This window comes from Esox lucius, chromosome 5, assembly GCF_011004845.1.
Source record: "Esox lucius isolate fEsoLuc1 chromosome 5, fEsoLuc1.pri, whole genome shotgun sequence".
NCBI classification, from domain to species: Eukaryota; Metazoa; Chordata; class Actinopteri; order Esociformes; family Esocidae; genus Esox; species Esox lucius.
In genome coordinates, this window is record NC_047573.1 from 3,735,458 (window position 1) to 3,759,082 (window position 23,625).

Sequence of the window (23,625 nt, forward strand, 5' to 3'; positions counted from 1 at the left end):
TTATTTAAAATTGTTTTCATTGTTTTAATAAAAGCTGTGTGAAGATTTTCCTTTCCTGCTTTCGCAAACGCAAAAACATTATGTAACAGCATTTCACTAATCAGACAGGGCTTTCATTCTCGGTTACAGGGATAGTATTGTTAGCTTTTCAGGGTAGCGATACTCTGCACAGCGCTGGGTGCATGCAACCCCGCCTCTGCTATGAAATTCCTTGCCGCGTTGGGCCGTACTGTGTCAATGTAGCCCAGCCCTTCTTCAACCCAGCAGCCCGCCTACTCTACTCCCCTCCGTCCCTCCCACCCTCCGCCTGCCACGGTCTGTCTTGGTCCGCCCGCAGCATTCGCCTTTCAAGCTAGGATTTTCACTATAGAGATGGCTGCGAAAGTGTGTAGCTCATTGCTCCTCCTGTCCCGGAGCAGCGGAACTGTGGCCACCGGGCTCCCCGTGATTTGCGTCCCGTCACAGCGGCACCACCAGCACATAAGACCGGTAAGTCTTCGGACCTGAGTGCGAGCGAGGTGTGGGACAAGGCAGGGCGGCGAAGGAGGATATGAAAAGACGGTGGGCTATTCTGGTTGTAGCGCGTTGAACGGGCTTGCTAAGGAAGTAAGGCTAACTAGCATCGTTAATAGTTTTCTTTTGGATTCTTAGTGCTTATTGGCTGGAGTTGAGCTCTTTTAAGGTTTGATGTAATTGCAAATGTCGAAGTATTTTCTACACAGTTGAAAAGGGGGCACACTAGTCAGTCACCTTGTGTGGCCGCAGTCGCGCACCCGTTTGTTTTGACAGTAGCAATGCAGTTTTTAGTTATTCTCTGTCGACCACTGGCCCGCTGTGTACTGTGTGGCAATTCATGTGTGCATTATTTATGTCCCAACATTGGTATGGCCATTTGCTCGGTTGCCTGAAGGCCTAGGCCTCAACCGTATCTAGTTTATTCGTTGTGGGTATATTTTTTTTGCACGAGATCACCTTGAATGCAACAGTGAGATTCGAGCCACCCAACTTCAATGTTGACGAAGTCCGAACAGCTGTAGAGTAACACCGGTGTTGATACGGACCTGCATGTACATACCCCGCGCTTTTATCGTTTACTATGCGTGATTTACTCTATGACGGTCATGAACTATAGACATTGACACTTGGTTTTGGTTTTCTTGACAATCGATAAGAATATTAGGTCCTCCGGCTTCCGCTCTCATATCGTAGATATGAAGACGCGGGGTAGTTGCGCATCTGCAGTGTCTACGCTAGCGCTGTGACAGTGCGGCAGAATGGAACTCCTCGTTCTGTCTTGTCTTGGCATGTGGTGAGCTGTGAAGGCTTGAGCCGTGCGCCTCCATACGCTTGAAGGGAACTACAGGCATTGGAGATGGAAAATAACACACCCACAGACTCGTGCACTCACATAAAGCAGAATCATGGAGTTCCACAGACACATGATTATGTCATAGTACTCCACCCCTCCCCTCTTTCTCTCCATCCCTCCCTCCTCTGCGGGTGTTTCCCCGTTCGAATAGGAGATGCAGGGTTTCCATCCTGTCGGCTTTATGGGAAATACATTCTGCATGTGCAGCAATATGCACAAATCATGCATACGTTCACGACATGTTTAGATAAACGCACGGACACATAAAACACGGAAATCTGGCTAGGCTGGTTCCCCACTGGCAGAAAAGTAATTGTGTTTGCAATGTCCCGATGAAACTTCTCAATGGTGCAGTAATTACATCTGAGCCAGTCCGTGGTGTGTGTCTCATTGTATAGTGTTACTTGTCCGGGACAAAACGGAGCGTAACGGGAGCGGAGGAATAGAGAGCAGCGTAGCGGCTGAACGGGGTCGAACACTGTAGAAAGCCATCAGCATGCTAGTTGGTGTTAATCGTAATTCTCTGGGATCGGATTGTGTGGAGAAGTTCCAGAGTGAAGGTGTTGCTCATTTCTGGCTATCGTGCGTCTGTGGTGGAATATAAAATACATGGATATGTATTGGGCTATTCCCATGCCAGGGAAAGATGACCTACTCTGAGATGAATCTGTCAGTTTACAAAATACTGCATGCGATGCAAACGCATGGACACACGCACAAACACACGCACGCATACACATATGCCCAAACACATTATGCTACAAATGTTAGGGCTGGGACATACTACCGTATTATTCTAACCCCTAAGTGCCGGTAGGATATGCTTTCTAATTCATACAATTTTGTATGTCACCTACTATGATCCAATATTGTGCGTTTATTGCAATTCAATGTACCAAACATATTCAACACCATATTTCTGCTGCAGATGGACGAGAGAGAGAGAGAGAGAGAGCTGTGAAAATGACACGATTTGTTCAGTTCCTGTTCTTATTTTGAAAAAAAGATGGACGAAAAAGAAAGAGAACAAGTCTTGACTGAAAAATACTTTGACTTGGTACAGCTGACAGGTTCGGAAATTTAGATTTTCCCTCCATCACCATTACACGCACGCACACACACACACACACACACACACACACACACACACACACACACACACACACACACACACACACACACACACACTCCTGCCAATAGGAATTATGAAAGGAGAGAATGAAAGACATTCTCACTGGCTACCCCCTAGATGGCTTCACATCTAAGGCCAGGGTCCGGCTAGCAGGCGTCTTTAACACATCGCTAGCGTTTAGCTTGAGCCCTACCTCCTGTGAATCACAATACATTTACCCCCTACTGCACAAAATCATACTCCCCACTTTCTGTGAAAACAAAAATATTTAATTTAATCTAAAGTAGTGCCCTATATCAGGAATAGGCCACCATTTGAGACACGGTACATGTCATGGGACATAGCTGTTGAAATGGTCTTTTTATTTTACCTCACTCAGTTTGTGTTTTTGCTGTGCCTGTCATTTTTGTGCTATCGTTGTGTGACTGTCACAGCACAGGCCTAACTACTATAAAGCTCTCTGTCTGTGTGTGCGTGCGTGTGGGTGTGTGTGCGTGTGGGCGTGTGAGACTGTGGCGTGCGCTGACAGGGCTGTGACAGCATCATCGCTACTGTTTTTTTTTCAGTAGTCCTCTGCTAAAAAAACTGACAGGAACTCCTGCCATCAGAGACTCGCTGGTGACTGTCAAGCCAAGGTGGAGTAAAACACTCCAGTAACTACGCCTACTTGACTAATCTTCAATGTTGTCATGTCATTTTAAACACTAGTAACTACACCTAATTGACTAATCTTTAATGTTTAAACTGCTGCAAACCACCAGTTTGTGAGACCGTGCAGTGAGCCCTCTTGTAGGTGGTACCTCTAGCACTAACTCCTTAGGGGGGGCACAGATTCTCTCTGGCGGGGGGGGGGGGGCAAAGCCAGAGATCCAGGCCTGACCCTTTCCAACGGGCCCACATGTATCCCGACCGTCTGCCTTAACGCACAGCATATTCATCCTCAATGGGAAGCTTTTATGTAAACCGGCCACGTTTGGCGGCAGCGAAGGATCCATTCTGTTCTAACGCGTGGCCGGGGACCAGGGCAGTCAGAGCCCGTTTTGAATAAACAGCCCCAAACAGAATCATAAATCTCTGTCTAAAAGTGAGGCTCTCTGCGGCACAGATCTGAAAGGCAAATTATTGAATCCGGGCGTTCACCATCTGTGTCCCTCTCGTGATGTTTCCATCCATCGCGTCGAAGACGCACCACGCCGCTGGTCAGCAGGTGTAGGGAAATGCCCTGTTAAATTGATCGATGGCGATATATGGGTGTTTCTCTCGACGGATATGGTTCACGGAACTTTGTCGCGTTGCAAATCGTTCCCCTGCGGCGCTAGAGCTGCTCCTAGGCACGACGCTGCCCGCCACCGCATGGCTGTCGAGGTGTATAGGCCATACACCCAACAAACCCCTTGTGCCTCATTGACATCATAAATCGTTTACCTAGATAATTAGGGCAGTTTGAATAACATCCCGTGGTGTGTAGCCAATCAGGTTTCAGACCAACGGGTTTGTGGTGTTGTATAGGCCTTAATGAGGCAAGAGTAGTCCTCTAGCAACACTACTACCCAGGAGCCCCCCGCCCCTAGAAGATAATCCAATCAGGATTGTGTTAACTTGATTAACCTTGAGTGCTGTGATTGACCCTAGATCTGGAGTTATCCGGATTAATGCAGTATGAGAGGATGAGTGACAGCTTAGTGTGATTGAGAAAAGGCACAGGGCCCAGATGGAATACCAGCCATGTTGTGTGTCTCTCTGTGTGTCTGTTTGTGTATGAGGTAGAATAATTGATAAACCCGCGCCAGGCTTTATTGCATTTCTGTAGATGCTTCATTATCTGAAACCGATTTGAAAGCTTTATTATCTGAATGCACGTATCGGATTTGTGTTCAGATTGGATTCTGACATTACAAAAGCTCTCTGTGTGCGTGGAAACTCAGCTGAGCAGTAGCACCTCCTCCCCTCGGCTGGGCTCCCCGTGACCCCCAACTCAGAGCTGAGCAGTAGCACCTCCTCCCCTCGGCCGGGCTCCCCGTGAACCCCAACTCAGAGCTGAGCAGTAGCACCTCCTCCCCTCGGCCGGGCTCCCCGTGAACCCCAACTCAGAGCTGAGGAGTAGCACCTCCTCCCCTCGGCCGGGCTCCCCGTGACCCCCAACTCAGAGCTGAGCAGACGGGCACCTGTGACGTCACAGGAAGTAGATGGTGGCTTCAGGGGTGGCCTGTGCGTCTGACGGCAGTCGCCGGTTGTGTTTTGGAAGCCAGGCTGATCGCTAGGTCGCTGCGCGGCCCCTCTGCGTCGCCATGGTTACTGTTTCCGTGAGTGTCCTGACGCTGTGACCTTGCTCAGCTTTTAAATGATTTATGGGTTTCCAAGGGGTCCGGTTTTGACAGGATGGTTGGTCGTGGGCTCCGTTCATGTGCTTGCATATGGATGTATAGGTGAGTATCCTGTTGGGTTGGTTTGGCTATTCTAGTAACGTTGTGTTTTTTGGGGAAAGATCTTTTTGGGTTATTATTTTAATGCTTTTGTCGGTTGAGAAGAGAAAGTGGAAAAGATGGAGGCGAGTGTTCTTACAAAGCAGATGGCCAGATTCTGTCCTGAGCAGCAGCTGGATCTGTTTATCGGATCCATTCTGGACCGCCCCAGGTGAGGATATCTGCAAAAGAAAAAGATAGTTGTCAGATGTTGCATAATTTATTCAGTGAAATATTTCACTGTTGTAAGCTCTGAGGGGATTCAGCTTGTCGGGAACCGCGTCGCTGAGGCGTTGCGACGGGAACCGCGTCGCTGAGGCGTTGCGACGGGAACCGCGTCGCTGAGGCGTTGCGACGGGAGTAGACTGATTTCTATGCATGTACTCTGGTGTGTCGAGTGTGTGGCGACTTACTAGTCCTCAGTGACTGCAGAACATGTACTGCACCCATTTGCCTCAGCGTTGGGCGTTGGGATTGTCTCAGGGTGTGTACCTAACAGGTGTTTGTCTTGGCTGCTGTGGTTTGGAAATTGAGCTGCTTTTGCTGTCGGCTGTGGCTTTGTGTCCGCGACACTACAGTGCACAGGCACAAATGACAACTCCCTGGGATCCTGTGGACACTCCCTGTCTGCGTCCCAAACTGCTCCATTATGGGTCTTGGTCTGTAGTAGGGCACTTCATTCTGTGTATTGACTGTCAGGAGACTGTAGGGCTCACTGGAGCCGCTAGGCTTTTATGTTTGATATGTTACACAGGTTAAGGGTTTCTGCACTGAACGCCTCCAGCTGGAGAGGCGTGGCCATGTTGGGCGCCCAGGGAGCACTAAGGGCAGAACTACAGATGTTTTCCTTGTCGGTTTGGGAATTTCATCTAGCAGCCTTATTGGTCAGATGCTAGGCTATCTGCAGTCCCTGTGAAGTCTTTGTGTTTGATTTGCCAAGTCTGCATGTTCTGTATGCCGAGCCTACCTGGTCTGTAGGCTGCGTCGGGTCTCTGCGTCAGGTATGTTCTTTGTGTTGAGTCAACTGTGAATATAAGTCTTTCTATTTACAGTTCTGCTTTTGTTTCCCTGGGAGTCCTAAATGGTGCCCTATTCCATATGTTAATTCAATTTACATTTCATTATTATCTGGAAGTCCACTAAAATTCCAGTTATCCATTCGTTAAAGTCTTGAATTTTTGGTTTTGCAGACTGCCTGGCCAGATCGTTTAGCAATTTAGAAAGCAGCACTACACAACATCGTCAAATAAGTTGTTTTATGTGTGGTCAGGTCCGTTACGAACAACGGCAATCTACACAATGGTTAAAGTGTGGTGTGTCCCTTCAACTCGATCAGTGATCTTGACTGTCCATCTCCACCAAAAGCCACTGTTGACTTTTCAGCTCATTTATTCGGTTGACAGTCTACAGATGGAAACCATTTTAATAGAAATAATTTTTGAATATTGGTCTGCACCACGGGATGTTTCAGTCGTTTCAAATGATTATTTCCCTGAAGAGACAATTGACTTCTGAGAGGATATTCAAAATTGATAGCAAAATCACACTTTTTAACGTTGCTTGCACATTTACTGAGCATTGAAACGAAGCACAGTTGAAGGTAAATTAATAAAACGGTTTCGTCTCTTATTCACACTCTGGCCAGCTGGGCTTGTAGCCTTCGTTGGGCTGTTTAGCTGGTTATTGGAGCAGCTTTTGATGGTAATTAATAGCGTGTGACCTTCACCCCCAGGCTCTGTTCCAGCAGCCTGTAATGAAGGAAATCATGCGTCTGCATCAATCAGTGGATAGGTGACGCTCTTTACTTAATTAATTTTTACTTTAATCATTTACATTTTTGTCACAATGCTAACCATATTCTTCTGACAACATATTTTCATTTCTCTGTTTCTGTCCGTCTGTTTTTCTGTCATCCAATGAGCTACCTCCCTCTTCTTTCCCAGCATGCCTCTCTTCCCTCTTATTTCCACTGTCCTGAAATAAAAGGCGATATTTTTCTGATAGTGAGCCATGCCATGTTTGTTTACAATACGGCGTTTGAACTTCAGTAATAAAACTAATGTCTTCCTAAACCTAACTCCTGCGACAGGCTCCTTCTCTACACCCATGACACTGCAACTGTATACCAGTGTATTCAGTTTTGTCAAAACTATCTGCCATTAATAAAAAGATTTGGGAGAATTCTGAGGTAATTCCGTATTGTTATAGGTTCTACAGGCTACGTCTTTTCTCAGCGCACCGTTTTCTATTGAGTCAATGGCATCGTACCTCTTTTTGGTGGTTCCAACTCTTTCCATTCTGAGCCTTAGCTTCCCTGGCCTGTACTGTGGCTGTATTGTCTTTATTTTAACCAGGGATCTGCTTGTTAGATCGGATGAAAACCATTACGAGAAGCCTAAATCAAATGATACACATCGCTATTCAAATAGCACCACATGCAGCGTTTTCACAGCACGTAATTCGTCACACCACAAACCCTGTCTTAAGTCCTAAAGTCCGGGGCTTGGCAACAAGTGAGAGCCGGTCTGGCACTTGCCCGTGTCAATGGAAAACGAAACATTTCTGGACTTTAGGGTAAAATGCCAGTGTTTGGCACCAGTGAAAACTAGGCACTAGTCACCTTGTTCTGATCATTCATCTTCATACTCTAAGAATGACAAAAGGCTTCCTTCTATTTAGTCTATTAATCTAATTATTAATGATATAGATTCTACATCAAATGGACATGTTTTCTGGGGAAATTAGCAGTACTGTAAGTTAGTTAAGTCTTCAGTCAAAATATAGAGTTGTAATGGATGTTATAGAGCCTGAATTAAATATTCAGATATCGTACTTTGTATTGCATTTGTTAATCAAAATATACCATAACACCTTTGTTGTAGCTTGGAACATTTGTAACAGGTCAGCAGATGGTTTAGTAGTTTAGGATTGCGTAATTTCAAGTCTTGAATAGGATGAATGGCCACGCATGCCCCCCCACCCCCCCCATTCCCCTTTTACTCTCTTCAAACACACACACGCACGCAGGCCTATACTGAAAATCTACCTTTGTGGACGCTCGATGGCTGCTGATGGATGCTGTGTGAACACTATAATCTTCCATGTAAGAGTACCGCCTTGTACTGTATGAGATGGCATATAAACCTCATTTTCAAGACATAAGACAAATGTTGCTTTAATGGAGATCAAGAGTACAATCCAGGACAACAAATCAACAAATGACATGCTCCTGAAGCTATGATATCATCGATTTATTATCCAACACATCAACTACCACTATGGCTGTTGCGAATGTAGCAGAGCTCAAAACGGATTGTGACAGTACAAGATGAAACTGTTGATAGATAATGTTGATACAACTGTGATAAAAGACTCTGCACAACTTTTGTACAAAAAGGTTTCCCAAAAAGATGTAAATAAGGTGTAATTTTTTCTCTCTGTTTTAAACCCTACTCTCTTGACAAGATTACTCTCTTGACAAGATTGGGACATGGAAAAAAAAAACGTTCAAGAAACCTGAGTGGTCTGTATTAGCTTTGAATGTGAGAAGGGTCTGGCGGAAACATACTGCGATTCATTCTGGTCAGCTCATTCTGGTCTTTGGCACTGGCAGTGAATTTAATGGCTGACCACCAACATGCACGTCAGTGTAGATGATGCAGATCTTAAGAAACGTGGTTGAAATCTGGACATTACTGGCTTCGTTGTTGGTGGATCAGGCTGGCCTTCTTAGTGCAGAATCGCCTCACACTCACCTCACATAGATAAACTCCACTACAGAGACCCGATCATTCTAGATTCCTCCGTTTGACTTCGGCGCCCGGCCTCGTCCTCGTCTTGCGTCAGGACGCGGAGGAAGAAACGCCTTCCACTGGTGATGCACGTCTTGTCACGGTCTTTAACATTCCACTCTGGAATTCTGGGGGACCACTGTGTCTGCGTGTTCCTTCCTGTTCTGATGTCAACACTGCTCTGAATGAAATGCCTCAATGCCCTTGACGGTGATTTACCTCAGGACTCGAGCTAAATGGCTGTCCCAACCCTGCGTGTGTCAGCTCAGTAATTAGCCTGCTGGCTGTTTGCATCTGATTCCTAAATGGCACATCTTGTCTTTGTAGCTCCGGTCTGAAATAGTGCCCCAGTTAGGCAGTAGGGTGCCATTTGGGATGGGGACTAGGAAGACATCTGTGGGGCTGACTAAAGTGGGTTAATGAGAGTAATATGATAGGGTGGAATAAGACGCTTGGTTAGGCCCACCTTCCGTCTGTCAGTCTGTTTGTGTCTGTCTGTGTCTGTTTGTCTCTGTTTGTGTCAGGCTGTCTGTGTCTGTCTGTGTCAGGCTGTCTGTGTCTGTCTGTGTCAGGCTGTCTGTGTCTTTCTGTCAGTCTGTTTGTCTCTGTGTGCATCTGTTTTCTTTCTGCTTTGAACACCCACTACTTACTTCACAGGGTGATGGTAGAATTTCAAGGTCGACACACGCTTTCTTAGTTCTGATAAAATATCATTTTAGAGGTGTGATGGAACTTTTTAGTCTGACCGGGAAATGCGTGTGTGCGTGCGTGCGCGCCAATTTCCAGATCTGCTAACTAAATAAGCACACCTGAAGGTCAACCTGACAATACCTTTTGTCAAGGAGTCGGACTAACTGGCTGGTGTGTGACAGTGTTGGCAGGCCTGTCCCCTGTTCCAGCTACCTCTATAAAGGAGCAGGGATCAATTTGGAATGCAGCCCGGCAGTCTCCCTCCTGCCCCCCCCTCATGCCACCTTAGATATTTATTCCTTCCTCTTATTTGTAATTGAAAACAATATATGAAATCTGACAGATTCTATTCCAGCCGGTTCGTCATTTTAAGCGCCTTCCCGAAAATCAATAAATGGTTTATCAAATCGAATTCTGCCACCATAGGCAGAAAAAGAAACTGTCCTGGGTTCTGGAGGTAAACCGATAAGAGTGTGGGGGACCGGGAGGATGAGGAGAAGGAAGAACAACGGGATGATGAAGGAAGGAAGGATGATGCATCATAGAGGTTGAAACGGCTCGAGTTGTCCGGCCTCTGTGAAGTAGACCGGACTGCAGGCCAATGTCAGGATAACATATCGTACCATCCAATAGGAATCATTTTATTAATGATGCAATGTTTGGTTCTGGACCCCCTCCGTGCTTCGTTTGGGGCGTGGCGTGGGGACGTGAAGATGGACATGCAGCCATACATCAATGAGAGCAAAACAGATTTGCCGACATGGCTGTGTGAATATAGCCTCAGCTTAGTCATTTCTTTTCTCGCTGGAAAATTGGGTGCATATTTCTTCGTTTGCCTGTGTGTCTGTCCTTCACCTCAGACATCTCAAGGCTCTCAGAGCGGTGACGGCAGGATTGTTGAGTCAGTCAGTCCCGTCTCCTGTTAAAGTCAGCCAAAAGTCTGTTCATTGAAATGATAATGTGATGAGAAATATTTCAGGGAGAGTTGTTCATTTTACATCATCAGGGACAGAGTTTTTCTGAATTTGGATTTTTAAGGCCAATCTTGAAGCATTAAGAACAGTCAAACTGTGTCTTTCTCTATTGGAAAAAAGACAGCAGGTGGTGCCAATTAGGTTGAGTCCACCTGGCCTGACTGCTGGAGTCCACAGTAAAACTGGAATACTGACTCTGCTGGAGTCCACAGTAAAACTGGAATACTGACTCTGATGGAGTCCACAGTAAAACTGGAATACTGACTTTGCTTCTAGTCACTACGTTCTTATTTGAATCTGTCATTTCAAAGCGTTTTGTGACATTATTGGGGACTAAATCTGTAGAGCTAAAAGTGAATCTGTTTTCGCCCAAAGTTGGCCTTTATTAAACGGGAAATAGCCTAAATGTTTCTACCATGAGCTCATAAGCAGTCCCACAGTCCACTAGAAGCTGTCCCAAATGGCACCTGGTTCCGCCCACCTCCTTCTGAGGCCTGTTCCAAAACCAGTGCAATACAGCAGTGACACAGGACTGCAATGTGGGCCACAGTTTCAGTGCTGCGGATCGATAGTGGGGGTTAATAGCAGAAGCCCTGATAGTTGTCATGGTGATGTGATGCAAAATAGGCGCATCGTCTTGGAAAACACACTGTGAACTGTCTGTGTGTGTGTGTGTGTGTGTGTGTGTGTGTGTGTGTGTGTGTGTCTTGTTCACACACACACACACACACACACTACTTTGGGGCAAGGGGTTTTAAGGGGTTAGGGAAAATACTAAGTTAAATGGGAAAACCTTTTGTCTCACAAAAAAAGGCCAACGTTTATGTGATTGCGGCCGTGTCACACCTGGTCAAAAACCGAGGCAGGCTTTTCATGTGAGCATTTTGTGTGTCAGAGCAGGTTTTTGTGGGTCCCAGAAATCTCTGCTAGGAAAGTCTAACTGGTAAGAAAGATCTGACTTTGTGGGGATATTTGCTGGTCCCAATAAAAAAAGAAAAAAACGTGTTTAGGGTTTAGACTTAGGGCAGACAGTTGGGGTTAGACTTAGGGCAGAGAGTTGGGGTTAGACTTAGGGCAGAGAGTTGGGGTTAGACTTAGGGCAGACAGTTGGGGTTAGACTTAGGGCAGACAGTTGGGGTTAGACTTAGGGCAGAGAGTTGGGGTTAGACTTAGGGCAAACAGTTGGGGTTAGACTTAGGACAGACAGTTGGGGTTAGATTTAGGACAGACAGTTGGGGTTAGACTTAGGACAGACAGTTGGGGTTAGACTTAGGACAGACAGTTGGGGTTAGACTTAGGGCAGACAGTTGGGGTTAGACTTAGGGCAGACAGTTGGGGTTAGATTTAGGGCAGACAGTAGGGGTTAGACGTAGCTGTTAGGGAGAATAGGGTCTTTATTGAAAATGTTCCCCATGAGTATAGTGAAATGTAGAAAAAACGGTGTATGTCTACAGCCCATAGTGTGTTACCATGGCGAGTGGAGTCTGAAGGGCTTGTCAGGATTAGATAAGCTGTGTGGTAGTTGGAAACACATTAAAAATGTGTGATAGGAGGTGGATGTATGTATCTCAATGCAATGTTAAGAAAGGAAAGAAACACACGCCCTTTTGCTACTCTGTACCTCTGACTCCGCAGCTTCTGAAACTAAACGTGTTTGTGATGCATGATGGCTTGGTGTGCTGTGGTGAAGGGGCTGGTGTGTTGGGATGGTTTGTTGGTGTTAACGTTAACTCACATAGAGATGGAGAGATGCCCCCTGGAGAAGAAAGGCCTGTTACAGAGATATATGGCTCTGGTTGTTTCACTTGGCTCTGCTGGCGCTCTCTTCATTTTGTCTCGCTTTTTATGACACAGGCTGTGGCTTTAAATGAACCAAAACACAGGCTTACATGAACACACACACACACACACCCTCCATCTCCATTCATCTTCCCCTGAAGGGTAACAGTTAAGTTTTAGTCACAGGGAAGTATTGATGACAAGGACTCGGGTCTTCCCTAAAGAGCAGCTTGTCAGCAGTACATCTGCTCCCCTCAGACTGCTAGTGTGGCTCGGCTGCTCTGCATCTTCTCCATCTTTCTCTCTCTCTCCATGTCTCTCTCCTTCTTTCCATGTCTCCCTCCATCTCTCCCTCCATCTCTCCCTCCCTCCAAGTGCTGTTTGGGGTTTATCACGGCCCGTTTTCCATCCTGGTTATTCTTTAACAACAAAAGCCTTTTATAACGGTCATTTTGTTTCCTTTTGTGCTCTGTGTGTCAGAGTGTGTACCCTGAGTGTACACTACCCTTTAAAATACACACTGTACTGTAAAGGCCTGATATACATGGAAATCACACGGATCCTTCTAGGAAATCAGCCAATCAGTGTAGTTTTACTTGAATCCATGGTAAGACTTATCAGCACTATCTCACCACTGTCAGTGACTCAAATAGGCCCGTCTTCATGGAATGATCCGTGTGATGATGATGATGATGAGGATGTTGATTTCTCTTGATTTGGTCCTGAGGTTCTGTGTGTGTCTGTGTCAGTCTGTGTCTTTGTGTGTGTCTGTTTTCTGTGTGTCTGTGTCGGTCTGTGCCTTTGTGTGTGTCTGTTTTCTGTGTGTCTGTGTCGGTCTGTGCCTTTGTGTGTGTCTGTGTTCTGTGTCGGTCTGTGCCTTTGTGTGTGTCTGTTTTCTGTGTGTCTGTGTCGGTCTGTGCCTTTGTGTGTGTCTGTTTTCTGTGCGTCTGTGTCGGTCTGTTCCCCAAAAAAATGTTTTCCTCCTATAGGATCATCTTTCTGTAGATCAAGGCTTTGTCATGAATGCTTTGACAGTTGCTTTCTTCTAGGTGGCTGGGAAATTGCGTGAATCTTTTCAGTATGTTAATAATTAATAGGTGAAGCACTAATTTGCTATCTCATTCACGCCGTTCATTAATATGGTTGTTAGTTTGTGACAACAGACAGAAATGATGAGTCTGTTCGTGTTTGTCTGTGTGTCAGACCAGCCTGCTCTTTGTTTGCACAGTCATCATCCGCCTCTGTATAACCTGGGCCGGGAGACAGGAACACAGCATGGAAAACATACATATGAACCCACACACACACAGGGCGTGGCAGGATCGAGTCAATGTGTGTTGGCTAGGTCAGGTTTGTCCAGATCATCATTTGGAAACAAAGCCTGCCGTGCTCAAGAGCCTTTAACCTGACTGGTGGCAATCCTGGAATTGTTGCGCGTGTGTGTGTGTGTCTTTGTGTGTGTGTGTGTGTGTGTTGTAGTGTACCTAGTGTAACTGTGCATCAGCCATGTTGTGGGTGTGTAGCAGTTGGATGGAGAATATCTTCAAGCCCCGTCTCCACTATCAGTACGTCAACTCGCACACTGCTCAAAAGTTCTGACGTGATGGTCTGTAATATGAATTTAGTCAAGACGCAAGATGCCAGCCTGTGAGTGGAACCATGGGCTTTTTCTTAATAAAATCTAATGAATAAAAATCAGGAAAGGGACTAAATATGTATTGATTTACAAAGCTAAAATACTGAATATCATTATCCACCTTCTGGAAAGTCAATCTGTTCCAATGTCCGTGGTGTATTTCATTCCCATTAAATTGCCATAGAAACAGCCCCTTCAGATGAAGGCTGGCTGGTTACAGCCATAGAAATGGAAGGATCTGGATATAAACATGCACTATGTTTTTGATTGGTCCAACCCTTGGAATCACCAAATGGACCCACCCCCTCCAATGCCATTCAATATGGAAGAGCTACATCCAAGACTGCCTCAGTCTAAAATAGCTATGGTCACATATTTAAATTTCTATTTAATCCAGTACAAATACATTTATGTGACAATATTGTGGGAACAATTTAAATTTTATATGCCAACATACTAGAGCAGTGATTGAATATCCTACCTGGTGTCCTAAACAGCTCTACTAACCAGACCTGGGCTCTGAGCTCTACTAACCAGACCTAGGTTCTAAGCCCTACTAACCAGAACTGGGCTCTGAGCTCTACTAACCAGACCTGGGCTCTGAGCTCTACTAACCAGACCTAGGTTCTAAGCCCTACTAACCAGACCTAGGTTCTAAGCCCTACTAACCAGACCTGGGCTCTGAGCTCTACTAACCAGACCTGGGCTCTGAGCTCTACTAACCAGACCTGGGCTCTGAGCTCTACTAACCAGACCTGGGCTCTGAGCTCTACTAACCAGACCTGGGCTCTGAGCTCTGCTAACCAGACCTGGGCTCTGAGCTCTACTAACCAGAACTGGGCTCTGAGCTCTACTAACCAGAACTGGGCTCTGAGCGCTACTAACCAGAACTGGGCTCTGCTTAGACACCAATATATCGGTGTCCATCTTAGTGTCAGTCTCTATCGGTCTCTGTCTCCCTGGTTCTGTCTGTCTGTGATATTTTTAATGGAGGCTGTATGTCTGTTGTTTTTAATGCAGGCTGTCTGTGATGTTTTTAATGCAGGCTGTCTGTGATGTTTTTAATTGAGGCTGTATGTCTGATGTTTTTAATTGAGGCTGTATGTCGGATGTTTATAATGGAAGCTGTCTGTCTGTTTTTAATGGAAGCTGTATGTCTGTGGTGTTTTTAAAGGAAGCTGTCTGTGTGTGGGGTTTTTAATGGAGTCTGTATGTCTGGGGTTTTTAATAGAAGCTGTCTGTCTGTGGGGTTTTTAATGGAGTCTGTATGTCTGTGGGGTTTTTAATTGAGGCTGTCTGTGGTGTTTGTGTGTGGTTAAGAGGTGGCAGAGCTCTGTCTCTTTTAATGAACTCAACCATCAGGAGATCAATTCGGGCATCCACACCTGCGTGTGCTAACCAGGTGCGAGGTTGCGTGGGGTTAGCAGTAATGCAACACTGCTGCTGAAACATACTGGGATGTTCCTCTGTTCTTCAACTGTGGAGCAGCTTCTGTTACGCTATAGAAACTCCATCTATGTCCTGGCAGCTTCGGCTACACTATAGAAACTCCATCAACACAAAGCCATTGTGGTGTAGGACAGGAAGAACTTCCCTCAGTGTGGTGAAGGTCAGCGGGGGGTGAATAAGGTCAGTCTGCCCTGATTGGCTGTTCTACTGTACATGGCGGTAGACCTGCTGACACGAAGATTCCACAGCCATGGAAACACCATTGAGACCAGTCATGTTCCCGTTCTGTAGATCCTGTCCCCTGTTGAACTGAGCCAAGGGGGGTGAAAGTCAGGGAGGTTAACTGGTAATGGTTTTTATCACTGAGGTCTTTCAGATTGTCTGTGAGCTCAAACCAAAGGCCCTCTGGGAAGCTTGTGGCTCCGTCAAACAGGACAATTGCTTTTGTGCGTGTGTGCGTGCGTGCGTGCAACTGTAATCTATCGTTAATGAGTTGTAGTCCCCAATGTGAATAGTGGAACAAACAGGATGTTTGACCTTAAATTACACACACTGGTATCTCTGACCAGCCAACCAATGTGACCGACCTGAAAGGCCATTTCACATGGAGACGGCACAGTGAGAACACTAACGGTTAGTGTCAGGAAAACCTCCACCTCATCCTCTTCACTGAATGGAAAACGATGGCGGACTGTTGCCGTGTTAGTTACACCGTGTTAGTTACACCGTGTTAGTTACACCGTGTTAGTTATAACATTACAGGATATAAATGTCGTTTTCTGTCACAACAGAAACCAGAAGCTGATTGTGCTATTTGGGGAGGGATGTGCCAGTATTTATATGTTGGCACGTGTTTGTGTGTGTGTGTGTGTGTATGCTGGTGTGTATTTATTACAATGCATGACATTCATGTTGTCTAATGGTAATTAATGCAAGCAGGCTCAGAGGACCATTATCTCCTAAAGGACACACAAACACACTACCACATGCGCGCACACACACACACACACACACACACACACCCCATTGTCATCGTAATGCATCAGAGCATACACTTTTCCAGTGTGTCCCTGTGTGTGTGTCCGTGTATGGTTTATGATTGATGGTTGTAGCAGGGTCACAGGCGCCCTCCATTTTAAACACGGTTCCAGTGGAACAAAAACAGAAGGTGTAGAAGAGAAGTTGCATTGTGGTGTTTCTTAACTTCCATTTTCTTGCAATAATTTACATTTGTTGTTTCCAATCCATCACTGTTAACTGGTTGACCTAGTTTAAAATTAAGCAAATGTGTTGTGAAATGTGTTGCTTTAACTGCCATTGTAGCAAGGGCCACTTACATTATGGGTTTGTGGGTAGCGAGTGGTTATCATATAAATATAATAGGTCTGTAATTCTCTAGTCTCGGGACAAATTCAGGCATTTGTCATGTCTGTTCTGAACTACGAGTACTCCCTGTTGGGTTTGATTTTCGGTTGGTTGTACAAAGCTTCAGAAGGTCTCCAGAAAGCTGCAGTCCACCTGGTGTTCCACCCTCCCAAGTTCTCCATGTCACCCCGTGAAGGAAGTGGGGAACGGTCAAAGAGAAGCTTTTATCGCTGAAAGACCGGTGAGTCGGATGGAACTCACGTTACAGCAGTACATGTGCTGAAACCCACCTGACCACAGCCCCCTCTTTTTGACCACCACACAAGGCTGCATCAGATCAGTCTCACACTAAAACGGGGGGCATTTAGAATTTCAGAAAATCAGAAAATGTCCATTTTATCATCAGTAATAGTGGAGTGACAGTGTTGCACTACATTTACTCAGTAGAAATGTATAAGGAAGCGCATCCAAAAATTATGATTTTTTTTTATTGATCAACAGATGTTACACGGGCTTTTGTTGGCAAAAGGATGAGTGTGCGCTCTCCCTCTCTTCCATTGGCTTTGTTGAGAAACTTGTTCCTCTTCTCAAACAAGCAAGAGAAGTCCCTCTGCTATTTTTTCTAACAATCCATTATTCAGCTCTGTCCCAGTCTGTAATTAGCGTTATTAGCATCGTCCAAATTCATGAATGGAAACGGTTTGTACCGCTGTGGCAAAGCTCCATTTTGGAAAACTACTCTAAAACACTTCAAACTACATTCAGTAATCTGTCGCCGTAGCATCGATTTTTTTTCTTTTGAAACTGCACTGCGAAATAGCCGGCGGAATTGGCTGAATTCAAACCGGCACTGGCAAGCTATTTCCTACAGTAGTCATACACAGCTTCTGTTCTTCCGCAGTGATGCCATCAAGGTTAGCGTGAACTTTAACCTCGACAAGCTATGTGAAGATAGGTTGCTTCGCCTAGCATTTTAAAATTGCTGCTATTTTGCACTAATGAATATTTTGCTATATTTCTTTGTTTTTGCTTTATATATTTCTTACTTCTTACTACGGTTCGTAAATGTCACAAGAATTTCATTGTGCAAGATAAAGCTGTGTTATTCGGTGCATTTGATAAGTAAACTTTGAACTTCTGGATTTCCTTTGTTTGTATCGATGTCGACTTCTGCCTGCACGTTTGCCTGCTCGCGGATCTTGAGTTAATTAACTTCTACACACTCTGTAATTTTGACAGTACCTCTGCCTTTCCCGAGTCGTATTGGGGGAGAATCCATGGAGCAACTTTGCCAACGAGACATACAATTCTTGCAAGGAACATTTTAATACAGAGGATTGTTACCCCTGTTCACTTAGAAAAGGACTAAAGCACTTCCATCAAACTTCTATACGGTCAATTCATCATCTGTGTATTATGTTTAAAACAAGTAAGGCTCTATCCCCCGAAAATAATTATTCCTGTTCGAATTCAGAATCCGACATAATCTAGATGTTATACGTTATCTCTCTCAAGCAAATAAAGTTTTACTGCCTCTACGAAATAGCTAACTTGCTTTCTAGTTAGTGAATACAAATTTTCGTTTGCTGTGTATGCACTTAATCTTCCCGAACAAACCTGTGGATTAATACAACTGTGAACAAAAGTGACCAGTAAACACAGGAAGTACCTGTTTATTCGAAATGAGAATTGTTTCGTGAAGAAAAAGAAAACTATTCCTCTAATAAAAGGTAAACAACACCCATGTTTGGAATGTTTTAGAGTAGTTTTCCGCTTGCAATGCAGCTTTGTGATTGGGGGACGTATGGTTTCCATTCGTGAATTTGTACGATGCTAATAACGCTAATTACTGACTAGAGATTAATAATGTTTAGTTTTAAAAAATTACTCTGTGTCTAAAGAACATACTCAGGGCAAGGGGACTGTCACCGAAATATGATTTTTGGATGAACTATCCCTTTAATAACTACTTCTGTCTATCCACTACGTGTTTCTCTGTTACACACTGTACGGCTAGTTGGCTTGATGTGTGTCCTGACTTGATGTGTTGAATGCCATCCACTACATCCTCCGCTATGACGGATAACTGATCTACTATGAATAGGAACGTAATTGAAGCCGGAGGTGGGGACAAGTGGTTTAATTCGGTGGCAGAACTGATTTCCATGGAGACAAACTTTAAAATCAGTGCTGGGACTTAGCAAACCAAAGTTGATTTGTTGCAGAATTTGGCAGGTTTTATTGCAGGTGGAGAGAAATGTGTACTGGACGAAGAGCAGTGTGTTGATACAGCATGAAGAGCAGTGTGTTGATACAGCATGAAGAGCAGTGTGTTGATCCAGCATGAAGAGCAGTGTGTTGATCCAGCATGAAGAACAGTGTAGTTGGTACAGCATGAAGAACAGTGTAGTTGGTACAGCATGAAGAACAGTGTAGTTGGTACAGCATGAAGAACAGTGTAGTTGGTGCAGCATGAAGAACAGTGTAGTTGGTACAGCATGAAGAACAGTGTAGTTGGTACAGCATGAAGAACAGTGTAGTTGGTACAGCATGAAGAACAGTGTAGTTGTTGCAGCATGAAGAACAGTGTAGTTGGTGCAGCATGAAGAACAGCGTAGTTGGTACAGCATGAAGAACAGCGTAGTTGGTACAGCATGAAGAACAGCGTAGTTGGTACAGCATGAAGAACAGTGTGTTTGTACAGGTGTGGTGGTGCGGGATGTGATATGTGAGCCTGAAGCTGAGACATGATTCCAGTAATGGAAATACAGTGTGGGTTGTGTTGTTGTGGGTTGTGTTGTTGTGTTGTTGTGTTGTTGTGGGTTGTGGGTTGTGACGTGGTGGGTTGTGTTACTGTGTGTTACAGTGTGTTGGGTTGTTGTGTGTCTTGACTTGTTGCATGCTATATTTTGTGTGGCATGCCATATTTTGATTGGATTTACATAACGTGTGTGTGTGGTATGTTACAGAGGTGTAAAAAATGTATTTCAGAATCTGCTCTCTGCTGTCTACTCTTTCTGCTTTCTTCAGCAGATTTCTCCTGACATGGCTATTGATCTGGGTGGGGTTTTCCTGCACTCCCCTCTCACTCTCTCTCTCTTTCTCTCTCTTCCACTCTCTAAGTGTTCCACCCTTTCCTCTCTCTCATAAATGAATGGGTGCTGTGTGTATTTTGTTTCTGAGACAAGGCCACTCCCCAGTCATTGTAAGACGGACACTTCTGAAACTGTTTGTTTGTTCCCTTTGACAGAGCAGATAGCAGGCCACTCCCAGTCAATGGAATGAATGATTAGGTTGACTTAGCTCTGTTGAGTCTCTGATATGGTGTGTACATAGGTATCAGGGCTATATCCGGCAGTTAGCCGATAAAATAAATGAAAAGCCACTAAAACGGCAGCATCTTACTTGGAGCACGGATGTGATCCACTGCTATGCAAAACAACCCTGTGCACTGAAACTAAGTGTGCGCCGCGATTACGAAGCACTCGTCGTCTCCTGTTGCGCGCGTTTGGTAATGTGTCAATGTATGCTCGTGAAACACTCGGGCTAACCAAAAAGCCCGGACGGCCCGATCTGGTGACTCCTCTGGTTTTGAGGCAAATGTCGGATTGATTTTCAATTGGGCAAAATGACTGCCTCTGCGGTTCCTGATTAAATTAATTACATTGGTGTGTCCAAATAACTTTGTTTTGTTATATATTTGGCTGATTTGTATGTTCAAACGGGCAGTATTTATTACCGTGTAGGCTATAGCCTAGGCATTCGGTCATGGTGGTGTAGGCTGTGTCAGATACATTTTTCAGATGTCCGGGAAAATAAAATGCTTCCGATCGCATTGTCCTGCGACAACCTGTACCGACTCGCTGTTACGACAAACTGTACAGATTCACTGAGAAGCAGCAGTTAGGCTAAGTGGAATCATGATTCACAACATGAATGCACACACCTCATTGCAATATACACCCATCAGCCATAACATTATGACCACTGACAGGTGAAGGGAATAACACTGATACACCCATCAGCCATAACATTATGACCACTGACAGGTGAAGGGAATAACACTGATACACCCATCAGCCATAACATTATGACCACTGACAGGTGAAGGGAATAACACTGATACACCCATCAGCCATAACATTATGACCACTGACAGGTGAAGGGAATAACACTGATACACCCATCAGCCATAACATTATGACCACTGACAGGTGAAGGGAATAACACTGATACACCCATCAGCCATAACATTATGACCACTGACAGGTGAAGTGAATAACACTGATACACCCATCAGCCATAACATTATGACCACTGACAGGTGAAGTGAATAACACTGATACACCCATCAGCCATAACATTATGACCACTGACAGGTGAAGGGAATAACACTGATACACCCATCAGCCATAACATTATGACCACTGACAGGTGAAGGGAATAACACTGATACACCCATCAGCCATAACATGATGACCACTGACAGGTGAAGGGAATAACACTGATACACCCATCAGCCATAACATTATGACCACTGACAGGTGAAGGGAATAACACTGATACACCCATCAGCCATAACATTATGACCACTGACAGGTGAAGGGAATAACACTGATACACCCATCAGCCATAACATTATGACCACTGACTGGTGAAGGGAATAACACTGATACACCCATCAGCCATAACATTATGACCACTGACAGGTGAAGGGAATAACACTGATAATCATGGCTCATGTCAGTGGGTGGGATATATTAGGCAGCAAGTGAACATTCTGTCCTCAAAGTTGATGTTCAGGAAAAATGGGCAGGTGTAAGGATCTTAGCGACTTTGACAAGGGCCAAATTGTGATGGCTAGGTGACTGGATCAGAGCATCTCCAAAACTGCAGCCCTTGTGGGGTGTTCCCGGTCTACAGTGGTCAGTGCCTATCAAAAGTGGTCCAAGGAAGGAAAAGGGGTGGACTGGCGACAGGGTCATGCGCGGACAAGGCTCATTGAGTATGGGGCTGTGTAGCCGCAGACCAGTCAGGGTGCCCATGCTGACCCCTGTCCATTGCCGAAGTTGCCTACAATGAGAATGTGAGCATCAGAACTGGACCACAGTGCAATGGAAGAAGGTTGCCTGGTATGATTAATCACTTTTCCTTTTACATCACGTGGATGGCCGGGTGCCTGGCACCAAGATGCACTATGGGAAGAAGGCAAGCCGGCTGAGGCAGTGTGATGCTTTGGGCGATGTTCTGCTGGGAAACCTTGGGTCCTGCCATTCATGTGGATGTTACTTTGACACGTACCACCTACCTGAGCATTGTTGCAGACCATGTGCACCCTTTCATGGCAACGGTATTCCCTGATGGCATTGGCCTCTTTCTGCAGGATAATGCGCCCTGCCACAAAGCAAAGACTTTTCAGGAATAGTTTGAGGAACACAACGAGGTCAAGGTGTTGACTTGGCCTCCAATACCACAGCTCATCTTCAGAGGTCTAGTGGAGTCCGTGCGTCAACGGGTCAGGGCTGTTTTGGCATACAATATTATCCAGGTGGTCATAATGTTATGGCTGATAGGTGTAGAATATACCTCTGAAGTGCTGTGGTCAGCTATGACACAAGTTGAGCGTCTCATTATCACCATCCAGACCTGCTAGGGGAGACCCAAGAGCCAAGTAGTCAATCATTCAGACAATCAGTCAGCCAGCCAGTCAGTCAACCAGCCACCTGGGTTAGCCAGCCAGTGAGACTTGAGAGTTGTGCTACACAGAGGGTCAGGGTTTTCCACCATCCAGCCATCCATCAGTGTAGCTGGGTTTTCACCAGTCAGTCAGGGAGGGCCTCAGGGAAACCTCCTGCTCTGTTCTCTACTCACCCCAGTCTTGTCCAGAGGGAAAAGGGGGAAACGGAGGAGGCGGGGTGGAGCAGGAGATAATGGTCTGCCTATGAAGCTAAGAAGGGTTGGAGGTACTCTTCCCTCTGGTCTATGTAGCGTTCCCCAGAGCCGTGACAGGAACCTCGCCCACACACTGCTCACTGAGTAATGACAATATAAAAGGAGTCTTATTTCATGTGTTTAGGTCTATGGAACATCCATTCAATAAGTTATTCTTACTTGATGTGTTTCCTTTTACTTCTAATAGGTTATACTCCGGGGCTAGCCAGGGGTAACCTAGCCAAATGTCCAGTGAGGCCCTCATCAAGGCCAGTCCTCCGCTGGGCTCATTCAGACCAAAGATCATTGAGGTGTTGTTTGGTGCCATGAGTAGTGGATGTCTCGGGTAGTTGGATAAAGCTGCTTCTGATTGTGACAGAAAACCGAATCGCAAAGAAAAGCCTTCTCCCTTTAGAAGCAATTTCTTCACAGTGTCTGTCTTTGTTGTCAGCCCGAGGCAGAACTTGTGATGTAGCAGCGTGTGACTCGACAACAAATAAACTAATTTAGGCAAGTGTGGGAGGGGGCATGGGCTAGTCTATCAACGGGAGGAGGAGGAGGGGGGGGTGGAGAGTGGAAGATGTGTGTTTATGTACAGTATCCCTGACCTTTTCAGAGCCAACCAAAAAGCAGCCGGGGAGTTGCTGTGGTAACGCTCTTCTAACTCACACAAGTAGGAAGTCCTTTCTTTCTGTTACAGTGAAGGTTGTCCATCTGTCGCACTCCCTCTCACACTCTCACACTCTCACACTCTCACACTCAAAACCCACATTCTCACCCCTTTTTAGGATATCTACTGTCTCTTTCAGAGTTCTCCATCCTTATTTGTAGTTTGACCAAGACAAAGCAGTCTGTCTTGCAAGGAAAATACACAGTGATCGTCTATCTCCCTGCATATCTCTCTCTCTCTTTCTCTCTAACAACAAAACATTTGTTAAATAGGGCTTTTTTAACATGGCAAACCTTTACGTTACCAATGCAAATAAGGAAAATGTGTCAGCAGTGCAGTGTTGAACAAGTTCCCTGTCTTTTCAACTACAAAATAGC

At 45.3% G+C, this 23,625-nt stretch overlaps 1 protein-coding gene across 1 annotated transcript in view; it reads left to right on the top strand.

Moving 5' to 3' along the window:
- The first annotated feature begins 278 nt into the window (after nucleotides 1-278).
- mcu (mitochondrial calcium uniporter) overlaps nucleotides 279-23,625 on the top strand; it is a 70,990-nt gene continuing 47,643 nt past the window's right edge. The window contains exon 1 of the mRNA XM_013134021.3: nucleotides 279-489. Within this exon, the coding sequence (XP_012989475.1) occupies nucleotides 373-489 (117 nt within the window). The 5' untranslated portion in view covers nucleotides 279-372. The remainder of the gene's footprint in view (nucleotides 490-23,625) is intronic.